This window comes from Hirundo rustica, chromosome 6 (genome assembly GCF_015227805.2).
Source record: "Hirundo rustica isolate bHirRus1 chromosome 6, bHirRus1.pri.v3, whole genome shotgun sequence".
NCBI lineage: Eukaryota > Metazoa > Chordata > Aves > Passeriformes > Hirundinidae > Hirundo > Hirundo rustica.
Window position 1 is genome coordinate 45,284,468 of NC_053455.1, and position 12,788 is coordinate 45,297,255.

Consider the following 12,788-nt stretch of genomic DNA (forward strand, 5'->3'; position numbering starts at 1 on the left):
GCATCTTCCAATCTAGCAATATCCAACCTTCCAAGAGGACCGTGGCCATTCCCATAAACCTACAAAGCAACCTGGTGTACTATAAAGCTATATACACACATTGTTACTAAAATCATCGCCGCTGCTTGCAATGCTGCTGACAGTCCATTCTGCTTTGAATGAAATCTTTTAAGCGTTGATAATTCACCTGTAAAAGTCTATGCTAACCTGGTTTAGCAACTGGGCAGGCAAAAATCTCAGCTTCAGAGGCAATTTCTTGTTATCAAATTAGAGTAAAATCAATTTGCCTAGCGATTTGGCTTGTTGAGACACACAGCATTTCCAAATATGGTCTCACTGGTGTTATTAAAGCAAAATTAAACAGTCACATGCAAAATTATGTTCAATTGAAAATCTTTAGCATCCTACTATGCATAAAGCTGAGGATTTGGTATTCTGGGTGAGTAGCTGTTGACAGTGTAGATGTTACACGGAAAAGCTTTCCCTCTTCCACAGACATTTCTGGTTGCCTTAGAACAAGTGCAAACAATCCAAAAGCTTTGGGAAACTTATAAAACTAAAGCTCCTAATTGAGAATAGCTTGTACTGCCACAAGCTTATTGTACAACAAAATACAGAATAGGCAACATGAAATATCACGCACGTCGCAGAATTCCTGCACTTCCAGCAGGAAAACGTTGGCCTCTCAGCTTTCCAAACCTCGCCAATATAGCGCGGGGCGCTCAACACCTACTGCACTGACAAGGGGGTTTTTTCCCCACAGGAGAGTGTAATTGTGCCCGTTCCTGCCCTCGGGCGGGATCACAGCCGTCCCTCCCCGCCCCGCTATCGCGACAGGGCGCGACACCGACGCCGCCACCTTTGTTCGGGCGCGGGGGGTACGGCCGTGCCCCGCCAGGGGGGGGCGCTCCTGCCGCCGCCGCTCCGTGCGGGCCGCGGCCACCGCCCGCTGCCGGCCCCGCCGCCGCTGCCTTTCGGCGCTGCCCCGGGGACGGGAAGGGAGGGAGGAAGGTGCCGTCCCAGCCCCTCCAGCCCGCGGGGGCCATTTTTAAATGTCGCTGTCAGGCAGCGGCGCGGGGGGGAGCAGGTGCCGGAAGAGCTGGGTTTGCGGTCCCGCTCCCTTCTCAGGCGGGGTAGGGCGAGCTGTCGCCTCGCGGATCCCCGACACCGGCACGGGAACCGCGAGGCGGCACGACGAAACGCGTCCCGGCTCCGTCCCGGTGCGCGCCCCGCGGCGGGGAGTCCCCCGCGTTTAAAGGGCAGCACCGCGCGGAGGGATCCCGGAGCGGGACTTCTTCCCCGCACACACCGCCGTGCGGGGCGACCTGGGCCTCGTTCCCCTCCCTCGGCGGGATCCCTCCGCCGCGCCGGGCGGTCATGGGCCCCGCGGCCGCCGCCATCCCCGCTCTGCGGCCGGACGCCCTGCCTCGGCTGCCCCCGCGGTGAAGCGAAGGCGGGAGGAGGCGGTGGCGGCGGCGGGGAGCGGCGCGGCTGGGGGCGGGCTGCGTTTCCCTGCGAGCGGTGTATCCTTCCGCGGCGGCGGGAGTGCGCGGCTGAGGGTGTCCGCGGTGTCCCTCCGCCGCCGGGAGCGCAGGGGCACTCGGCGTCTCCCCGGACGGGGCGAGGAGGTCGCGGGCTCCGCCGGGAGGAACAAGAAGAAACTTCGGAGCGCGGCGGCCGGCGCGGCGCTCGCCTGGCTCGGCAGGGCGGCGGAACGAGGGCTCCCCGCAGGAAAGGAGGAGAAGGAGGAGGAAGGGGCGGCCGGTCCGCGCCGCCACCCCGCGGGGTCTCTGCCGGGGAGCCCGGGGGACTCTTTCTCGCGGGGCGCGGCGGAGGGATCTCCAGGCGGCTCTCCCCGCCGCCTCCCCCCTGCGCCGCTCGCCCCTCGGTGCCGCCATCTTGGATTTTAATCCGCCATTTTTTTTCCTCCCCCCACTCGGAATTATTTTTTATCACTATCGCTGCTTTTTTTTTTCCTCTCCCCTTCCTTAGTTTTCCTCCTCCCTCCGCCCCTCCCTGGCTCGGTCTTCACTTTCCCCCCTTCAGCTTCATTCCCCTCCCCCCCCACCCCCCCCCCCCCCCCCGCACCCTCTCCTTTGATGATTCATTTTCCCCCAGTGGCAGCGGGGGCAGCGCCGGCGTCGGGGGACCCCGGCACGGGGCGGTGAGTTTGGGTCTCTGGGAAGGGTCTGTGTGCGCTCTGTGGGGCGGGGGAGGCGCCAGGGCTGTGAGGGGGCTGCGCCCCCGAGCGCGGAGGGCCCGTGAGGAACCGCGCCCGGGGTCCGGCAGCGTGCGGGGCCTCCGCGGGCAGGGCGGGGGCGGCTGTCGGGGCGCTGACAGCGGCGGGCGCAGCGGGGACCCGCGGGCGGAGGGGCGGCCGCGGGCGGGGCTGGGCCCCGGGGCCGGGGGCGGTGGGGGCCGCGCGGGGCCGGGGCGTGCGGCGGCGCCGGCGTGCGGAGATCGCCAGGGGGCAGCAGCGGGCGCGGGGGCGGTGCCGCCCGGCCCGGAGCCGGTCCCGCTCCCCTTCCGCCGGCCCGGCCCTGCCGTCTGGGCCGGGAGGTTTGGCCGCTTCCAGTAGTTTGACGTCTGGGTTGATAGTTTTAGTCACCCTCTCGATCTTGCCTCGGTTTGATGGAGTGGCCGGACTGGTTGCCTTGGGGGTCTTTTGGTTTTTTGTTTTTTTGGTTTTTTGGGGTTTTTTTTGGTTGGGTGTTTTGGGGTTTTTTGTGATTTTTCACTGGAGGATACGTGCCATTAGGGAAAGGGTAAAAGGCACGTCTTTGTCCAACATCTGTATCCGAAACTTTAAAGTGAAGTTACCTTTAAGACGTTACTCTCGGAAACGCGAAAACCGGTGAGTGAGAGGGAGAGTGCGTGGTGTTTTGTCAGGGTGTGTCGCGGGCAGTGTCAGAACTGGAGTGTAGAACTTTGTGGAGTTTCCTGGTGCTTTAAGTTCGGTGCAGAGAAACGTGTCTAAGGACAAGACGACTGTCTTAGTTTGTGCCGGGGAGGTTTAGGTTGGACACTAAGAAGAATTTCTTCACAGAAGGGGTGATTAGACATTGGAATGGGCTGCTCAGGGAGGTGGTGGAGTCATCGTCCCAGGAGGTGTTTAAGGAAAGACTGGACGTGGCAATTAATACCATAGTGTGGTTGAAAGGGTGGTGTTCAGTCACAGATTGGACTCGATGATCTCAGAGGTCTTTCCCAACCTAATTGATTCTGTGATATGAGATGGCAATCTGATCAGTGTTTAATAGTGTAACTATAAATACATACTGGTAGGTTTTTATCAATGAGGTTAAAATGTATTTAGACTAAGTTCTCATGGAGCCATGCCTTGTTTCCATAATCTGACCACTATAACTATGGATGTCGCTGCTTCAATTTTCATTAATACTGAACTTTTCTCTTCAGTTCTTTGCTTTCTTCCTTGTAAGTAACAATGCGGGAGGAAATCAAGGTTTACTTGGTTGGAAAGTTGGATGTTACTGTTTCTTTATCAGGCTGTTTTGTTATTAGCACCAGGTAAACGCAGACATCTCTGCTTTATACCCACTGGAGCTCACAAACTGGAAATTCAGACTTATTTAAAGCACTTGCTTAATGTAGTGCATATAAAATGAATGAGTGGGATGATGTATTCTGGTATACTCAGTAACAGGACTGATTAGGACTCTTGAATGCTTTTTTTGCTCTGTTAGCATTATCCTCTTCCAGGACTACATTTCCCAGTGTGCCCTTCACTGCAGACAGCACATGCTTTAAGGCAACAGACAGTTGCTCAAGTCAGCATGGTAAGTGTCAAACCAGAGCTGTGGTTTGAGGATGCAGAGAAGTCCCAGCTTAAGCGCTCCTGACCACTTCCCTGACCTTGTTTGTTCCCCCTGCCCCATAACATCCACTCATAGTTGAAGCAGCTGGGTTCAGATTTGTCCGGTAACTCCCCTGATTTGTTGACCAAATCATTTGGGTCACTTGGCTCTGCGCTTGTTTTGCTGGCACAGAGGGAGGATGGTGTGGAAGTGGGCACAAGCAGATGGGGAGGCAGCAGCATTACTTTTAGAGTTACACTGGTTTGGAGTCTTCATTGAACTGTTTGATCCAGCCTTGTCGGGGCTGCCCTGAACTGAACCTGAACCTGTGTGAGTCACATAGCTGCACACAAACAGAGTTAATTTGGGTTATGGAGAGGTCCACAGAGCACTGGAATTGGTGCAGATGTTTTTGTGAATTGGCAAGTGGGAGGAAGGAGGTTCTCCCTCTCCTGGAAGCAGCAAGCTTTTATATTGTCTCTGTGACTGCTGAATGCTGGAGTTGTTGCAGTGACTTGGGGGAATCACACAGGCTTTGGGGTGCTGTGCTCAGCCTCACCCCGAGAAAGCAGCCAGTGGAGGACATGGCAGGGCAGAGGAGAAGGGGCAGCAGCTGCTGGATTTGGGCCAGTTTTAGATCCAGGTGTGTTGTCCCAAACCTGCATCCTGAAACAGTCTGGACTGACCTGAGTCAGCTGTGGCAGAGTCTTAAGCCTCCCCATGCCACTATTAATCTGTATCCAGTTCTGCACTGAGCTTAATCTCAGCACTAACTAGCTGAAAAGAAACACTCAAGAACATTTTCTGAGGATCCAGTTTACTGAACCAAATGCAGTAACCAAAATAAGACCTGAGACTGTTTTGAATAGCTCCTTATAGCTGTGCAGGCTTTCCTTCAGCTTTCATTTTCATCAGTCATTTTTATTCTAGTGATCCCATAGGAAAACTAGTTGCACAGTTTTGCTTTGCTTCCCAGATTCAAAGGTCTGTTACATTTTGTAGGGCTATTAATGATGAAACCTATGTCTTTTCTCATGGTACCTCTGATTTGTCCAGAAGAGCCGAGGCTGAGGTTTTGGGGGGGTTTTGTTTGTTTGTTTTTGTTGGGGTTTTTTTTGTTCTGTTTTGTTTGTGGTTTTGTTTTGGTGGGTTTTTGGGGGGGGGGGGGGTGTGGAGGGGAGTGTTTTTTGGGTTTTTTGTGGGTGGGGTTTTTTTGTTGCTTTTTGGTTGTTGGGGTTTGTGTGTGTGTCATGTTTGCTTTAGGTCGCTGTCTTGTTGAGGAAAACTTTCTTGCAGCTATTGTTAATTTAAAAAAAGGCAGGGCAAAATGTAGGTGTTTGAGTTCTTAAATGTATTACTGAAAAATCTGTAAGCTATGTTTTAAAGGAGGTCTATTGCCTGTCTATACTAATTGTCTTTGTGCTTCAGTTGTTGAATGGTGCTTCTGAATGTTACTGACATGCAAATAATGCTCAGGAAGTGTTAATAGGTTTAATAAATTTAGAACCAAGTAAATGAAAATTGAGTTTTCATTTTTAAGAGTACTGTTGCCAGTGAAATGCCAGATACCTCAATGAGAGGTACCAAATGCAATTGAGCTCTGTTTTGGCATTTGAGGAAATGTGCCTGCCAAACGACCATAATAGAATTGTTAAAGGCAATGTAATTTAAAGAGTAGTGGTGTTATTAATAAAGCAGTGTGGTCATTTATATTGAAATACAAAAGGCCCCTTGGAAGCTCTAATTGTGCTGGTAAACTTCACAGTTATAGGTAAACCTGAGCTCCGAAGTGGTCCAGCTGTCATGTTAGATTTTGATGGCAAAGCTCTGTAGCAAGAGTTTCAAAGCATGTATGGTGGAAGTATATTTGAGTGTTTTCTTGAATGGGAAGGTAGTGCTCATCTCTGCCTTTTCACCCTCGGTTCCTAAAGGACTTGTCAGTATGAATCTGATGTAGAAAGCAGTGAGAACAAATCACTTCAGGAGATACATTAAATACCACATGGTGGTGGTTAGTGGTGCATCTCTTGCTCCCTTACAGGTTTTCTGTTGGCACTAGCAGCTGTGATATTCATGGGAAAAGGAATCCTGGCTGTTGTTTCTGGCTTTTGATATCATGTCTGGAAAACAGTTTTTGGGTACTGGGAGAAGGAATCACAGGATGGGTCAGGTTGGAAGAGATCTCCATGGGTTCTCTGGCCCAACCTCCCTGCTCAAGCAGGGCCGTCCCAGAGCACACGGCACAGGGCTGTGTCCAGATGGATCCCGAGTATCTCCAGTGAGGGACACTTCACATCCTCTCTGGGCAATCTGTTCCAGTGCTGTTCACCCGCACAGTAAAGTGGTTCTTCCTCGTGTTCAGGTGGAACTTCTGTGCATCTGTTTCTGCCCATTGCCTCTTGTCCTATTGAATAGAGGCTGAAGAAGCACACTTGGAGTCTTCAAGTGTGTCATTGGGCTGATACTAGAATATAGAGGCAGCAGTGGATGGAGACAAAGGTTTTCTTGCTCATTAGGCTGATGAGTCCAAACAAACAATGATTTTTCACCAGAATTTTGCTATGCATCACTAAATTACCTGATTCTGTTTGAGGAGTACTTATGTTGCTGTCTACATAAATCTGTTTTGGAGCAGAGTAAAGTATTTTTTTCCTAACGTTTAGTATAGTTAGAGCATCATTTTGTGGCCATGTTGCTTCTTACCTTTGCAGTGGTACCTTCCTTGTCATTGCTGTTAGTGGTTAAGCAGAAGTATATTGGCACGGACAGTACTCACCCTGCCCAGCCAGCCTTTGTGAAAGATGGGTTTCCTTCTCGGTGCAGAGAACGCCTTTCCTTCAGCCCGCTGTGGCTGCTGTACCTGGTGATTGTCAGAAAGCACCACGGACAGCATTTCCTCCAGACTGCTGGCTACAGTACAGGATTCATCTACAGTCAGAACTTCATTCACCTGCACTGCTCTTGAGCTGGAGCACAGCACAGCATGGAGTTCAGTCCTGGTGTACAAAGGAAGACACCAAGACTGAATTTCGTACAAATCTTGAATGTAGTTTCTGTTTTAATGCTTTTCATTGCCAGTGTTATAAAAACATGGCAGAATGAGGGTTAGTTAGCATATACAGACCTGTAAAATTAGTAATTGAGAAGTAAGAAAAGCAAAGTTTGAGAGTAGGTGTCATTAAGTGTTTACATCAGTCAGTCAGTGGCAGATCTTCACAGAGCTGATCTAACAGAAGTTCAAGTGGGATGCTTAACAAGGAATTTTAAGGGGCTTTGGTTGTTTTTGAGGTTTTGTTGTTTTGGGGGTTTTTTTTAAAGATGTATGTTATCATAAACTTACATGTGTATGTTATCAGACAAGCTCTGTGAATTAGAAAAAGCCTACCCAGGGGTGTTTTGGAGGTACTTTGTAAAAAGGGCTGGGTCTGCCTATGGATGAATGAATAGAATTAATGTTGAGGTTAGAGAAAATCCCTTCTATTACTAGCAGGAAAAAAATTCTTTGTCCACTGAAAGGATCTCAATTCTTTTTCTTGATATTGATAGAGTAACTGAGCCAGCTTTTGCTCGGTGTGATTCTGTTACGCTTTGTTGATAGTCTTTGCTCTCCTTCTGTAACAATTTGTAAAAGGTTCTAAAACCTGTCAGTTTCTGGGTGATAATGTTCTACTAAGATGTTTGAGCTAATGCATCTATTAATATACAATACACATGTCTTTACTGTGTTTCCCTAATTACCTCAATCTTCTGCATCTTTGTAAATGACTTAATTACAAATCATCTGGCCATAAACATTTCTTTAGGTAGCTAGATCACATAGGTGTCTTACAGAAATCTAGTCATTTACTACTCTTACCTGATCAAAAGCAGAATTTCTACAAGACAATATTTCAAACATCTGTTAGTTTGTTGTGACTTTTTTCTACCAGATTGAAATGTGTGTTACAATGGCCTGTTACCAGCTGTGAGCAGAGCATTGATTTTTTTTTTTTTTTTAAATAATTACAGTAAAGTGAAAAGGCAGAATTTATTTCTTTGTGAGGAAGCAGTAGGGAGGAGTGTGAAATGAAATCAAGAGAATGAATTACTAATGCGTAAATGCAATTGTAAAATAATTGTGTAAATCAGATCTTTTCCTGCAAGTTATACAGAGTGAGACACAACTGTGTACAAAAACATTATTAGCTTTCTTATAATTATTTATACAAAAGACATTGAGACTGCAGACAAAAACTAGCATGTGCTTTGCTAGATACTTACTTACTGTAAAATTTCAACTCTACTTGTGACCCCAGTTAGTATTGGCATGTTGAACCAGGTGTGTTGTGACTGGTTTGTTTTGTAGTATGGAATGGTAAGAACAGTAGCTTGGGTCCTCTAGGTCATCATTGAGGGTTTCTTGAACTCTGATTTTTGAATAACGATCTAACATCTGTTCCCTAACTCCATTCCAAAAATGTCCATTTTCTAGTTGGGTTTTTTCCTTTGTTTTCCTAACTTTGCTCATCTTCAGTTCTTGGAGGATGCCTATAAAAAGGTCTTTGCTGTAGAGTTCCCAACAGGTTATGGGGTTTGCTTATTAGGAAATAGAATCTTAACTGAACACGTATTTGAAAATACTCTGGGTCTGGAGTCACATAGCTCTGGGTGCGTTTATCCACGTGTACGTATGCTTGTACAGGTGTATCCATGGGTATAGTCCAGCTCTTAAAATGAGCTGTCGTTAGCAATTCATCAGCTTTAGAATTCCATCCTTGTTGTCAGATGCCATTGCAAGTTGTGGGACAATGCTTCACCTGTTCACAGTTCCGTACTGGTTCTAATGAACGGCTTTTCTCTCTTCCCAATGCAAATACAGATTGCTGTTTTTCCTCCCACCTTTCCCCACTTTTCTGGGAAGGAACGAGTGGGGGTGTGTTTCAGTTTTCTTTTACTATTATTATTGTTGTTGGGGTATTATTTTTTGTTCAACTCTGTGTCTTGAAAACAGTTTCCTGGTAAGTTCTAATCATATTTATGTTTTACTTCCTGTAGGAATTGGAACTGAATTTATTCATCCACTTCTCCAAGCCTTTTGAAAAGTGACTAAATGCAACTGAGTCAGATTGTCTGTGGGTATGAAGTGGCTGGGAGAATCCAAGAACATGGTAGTGAATGGCCGGAGAAGTGGAAGCAAGTCGTCTAATGACCACGCGCAGACCAAATTGCAGCATGCAGGAAAAGAGAATCCAAAGACGGGCAAAAATGGAGTTGAGAGAAGATCAAGCAGATGTATGTACATGTTTCTGCTGCTTCCTTCTATGATTCGCTTCCTAGTTTGCAAGCCAGGCTTCTGTCTTACCTTAATTCATAAGAGGGGTCTGCAGTCAGCGTGGAAATCAGAAATATTAGTATTTATGTATGTATTTTCTGGATGTCTTAACTCCCTTCAGGAATATAGATCTCTTCAGATCAGTTTAAAAGTCAAATAAGAATAACTGGGTGTAAATTAGTTTTGGACTGTTGTGATTATAAAATGCATGATTGGCACGAAGTGACAACTAGTATGATTTGAAGTGGATAACTTAATTTGAAGTACTTGCCCAGCTTTCAGTGAATATGCTTGTAGAAGTAATCCCTGCATTTTAATCAAGTCACATCGATAGCCTTTCTGCAGTGGTTTTAAGGAATACGGATTCTTATTTTTGATATTGGTCTGGGATGAAGGATTAAATGCAAATTAAAGTCCTTTGTTCAGATGTCTTTTAAAGTCCTTTGTTCTGCTTCTCCAGGTATTTAATCATCTTCCTCAACTGTCCTGTATTTTTTGGTTCCAGCCTGTGTGTCTATCTGCCCCCAAATGTAGCTGGGCTCTATAATGTCCCTTAATTGATATCTAATATCTCTTATTTGCAGGTAGTGGTGCTTCAGGATTTGAGGGTCAAAGTCGTTATGTGCCTTCCTCTGGAATGTCTGCCAAGGAACTCTGTGAAAATGATGACCTAGCAACTAGTTTGGTTCTTGATCCCTATTTAGGTTTTCAGACACACAAAATGAATACTAGGTAACTCGTCTTTATTTTTCTAGAAAATAATTCATCTTAGTTGATGCAAATCAGCAAAACCATGGAATTTTGTGCATGTTTTAAGAAAGTGAAAGAGTGCAAATTTGTGATTAGCTTCTGCCTTTAGAACAGTGTTGCATGTGAGTCTGGAATTCAGTGCTACAAATGCAGCCTCTCACAGTGCTCCATCGTAGGTCTTTCCATTAGTCTTCTGTATTTGTGCTGTAGAACAGGTTGGTAATAGGCTCCATTTTCTACCTTAAACAGTTAACTAATTGTAAGTTTGAAACCAGTAGTAATTTGAAATATTTCAAAGGCAGAAGCCAGTGTTTGGTAATTTTTCTGTTTGTTCCATGTGCCTGGATGCTTTCTTTTTTCCTTCTTTATTCTTAAACATCAGAAGAAAGATGTAGGTCCTGAGCAGTTCAGCGTTGGTGCTACTTGATCTGAAGTTCTTGCAGACCTTTTCTGAAGGAATTGCTACTCAGACATGTCTGTATGGATAAGATAAATGAATGTGCTAGCTGGAAACTTGCTTACCAGGGTTGCACCTACTTTTGCACTGTTACACATCTGTCTGAATGCTTTGGTTGTGAATTCCGTGTGGTCTCAGGGTTCAGTTGTTTGTGATTCTCTCTCTGTTACAGACGTACCACTGGTAATAACTGTGTTCTATAGATCTCTCTTAAGCTTGTTTGCATAGATCTGTATTGATAGCTCAGTGGGGAAACTATACATAAACTATAGGTTTCTAAGGACAGGAATTGTGTGCTTACTACTGTGCAATAGTAAGAGCTGGAGTTTTCAGGCAGCACATCATGGGAAACAAATTTTCAACCCTTCAAACTGTAGCTGAGACTATTTTTAAAGGACAGTTCATCTGTGCAGCACAGTCACATGCACACACTATCAGTTAAGCAAATTGTATGTATGCAACGAACTGATTCAAAAATGACTGCTAGATGAATTGGTGTCGTCACGTTAAATAAATGGTCCCTGGTATAGCCTGACAGCATCAGCTGCACATGAAATTGCAGCGGGGTATTCCTAATAACTGTAAAGACTTTCCCCAAAGAGATCTTTCCTTTTGCTGGAGTGTGCAACATCCACCTCTAAGAGTTTTTTGTTTGGAGTTTTTCCTCTTCCCTCCCTGCAGTTGGTTACAGTATTAAATTTTCCAAGTAGATATTCTTACAGTTCAGTTTGAAGTGTCTTCGTGTTTTCATCAATTAATCAAGCTAAGAATATATGCTGAAAGGAATCTTTTGGTTTGTTGCTTGAATGACAGTCTGCAGGTTATGCACAGGTTGTTAGTTCTTACGCTTTTGGCTATGGAAACGATGTAGTCATTGTTTAATAGTTGGAGAAGCTACTTTCGTAAATTGTGTTTTATGTTGATAGGTTGTCAACTAAAATACTTCTTTAATTACCATTTTGAACCAAAAGGCTACACAAAGGCCATCATCATGTACTTCTTCCTTTCTCACACTTGGAGAACAGTTACAGGCAGTCTTCAAGGACAGTAGTTAATAATCTTGGAGCACTATGGGAAATACTTGGGTGAGGCTTACAGCTCCTACCAGATGCACACCTTCTGCCTCTGTCATATTGTCCTATTGAGAAAGTTTCTGATGTTGTAATAATTAAAATCTGGGCATAAGCATAGTTCTTGTTTATCTTTCTGGTGCACAGATGACACCTGCTTGTTACTGTGGCTGTGATGCTTAGATTATCTTTTTCCATCTAGTAAACTTTAGTCTTTCTAGAGCTCGTGAGAGCTCTAGAGCTCCTTACTGTTGTTTTAGTGGCTTTGAGGGAAGGTGGGGGGAAAGCAGGTGTGAAAAAACTATACTGCTTCCAAAACTCCAGGTGCTAGTACCCAAATATTATGATATAGTAGAAATGAAGATTGGCCGCTTATGTTGGGGCATCTTCTGCTTCCATGCCGTAGAGTCATGTTAGTTAGATAGTTCGTGTATGGAGGTGTGCTTAAAATAAACCAGCCAGTTATGGTGGCAAGCAAAGATTTCCTGTTCCCTTGTTCTGATTTGTTTGAAGATGCCCTGCGAAAGTGTCTGTGCCACCATTCTGCTGTGCTGTATTGGAAACATGGAAGAGGTTTGTATTTTTGCGGTCCATTGTGAGTTGATGATCACTTACTGAAGTTCTACTTCCCCTTACCTCTGGAAGCCAGGTCTGTATTTTTGTATGCCTGAGTGTCTTCTCTGTAAACACTTTTTCTATTTAATTCTTCCATTTGGAGAGTTTGTAAATTTGATTTGGCCAAAGTATATTGATAGAAGAAAAAACCCCTCATACTAAAGTGTCTAGATTGATGTTGAAATGTCCTTGTTTTCCATCTTCTTTATATTGAGCTAATGATCTTATGGTAGGGTGGTGACAAGAACATAACTGTTACTTTACTTGCTGAGTTTTTGTGTTTTGGTTTGGAGGTTTTTTCCGGGTGCATAAAAATAAAGTCCTGCAGTTTGTGAATGCCCACTGTCTTGGGAATAGGGCTGTTGGCTCTGTAAACTGTCAAGTCAGGAATGTCTGAAAGAGCTGAAGACTGTTTCTTAACAGCTTACAACTGACTCCCCTAATGTATTTGTCCAATGTTCCTCTGAAATGTTTTCTTGTCACTAGGGACTTGAAGGACGGTATATATAGCATGTAACTCTGGAAATGTCCTCGGTGATTTTACCCAAAAGTATTTTTTTTTGTCCTCTTGGATTTCCAAGAGAAAGCAGGTTGTTTTCAGAGCTTCCAACCCTCTTTACAGGCCCAGTTGTTGTTCTTCCATCAAATTCATAGCTCTTATCTCAACAGAATAGCAGCTTAGCAGTTAATAAAAGAAACCCCATGTCTTAGAAAGTATGTTCTTGTCAAGTATTGCTGTTCTAAGATGTTTTGTTGCTTCTTGTACAAAT

At 45.6% G+C, this 12,788-nt stretch overlaps 1 protein-coding gene across 6 annotated transcripts in view; it reads left to right on the plus strand.

Moving 5' to 3' along the window:
* Positions 1–1,649: 1,649 nt before the first annotated feature.
* The window catches only part of KMT5B (lysine methyltransferase 5B), a 28,009-nt gene continuing 16,870 nt past the window's right edge, over positions 1,650–12,788 (plus strand). For 2 of the 6 annotated variants that reach the window (XM_040067526.2, XM_040067527.1), the window contains exon 1: positions 9,735–9,858. Coding sequence is in view for 4 of the 6 variants with exons in the window: in XM_040067523.2 (XP_039923457.1) it covers positions 8,933–9,086; positions 9,711–9,858 (302 nt within the window). In the remaining 2 variants the exon portion in view is untranslated. Of the gene's footprint in view, positions 2,165–2,748; positions 2,855–8,849; positions 9,087–9,710; positions 9,859–12,788 lie in introns of those variants that run through there. The other 4 variants (XM_040067523.2, XM_040067524.2, XM_058421084.1 and 1 more) reach the window with 4 other exon arrangements.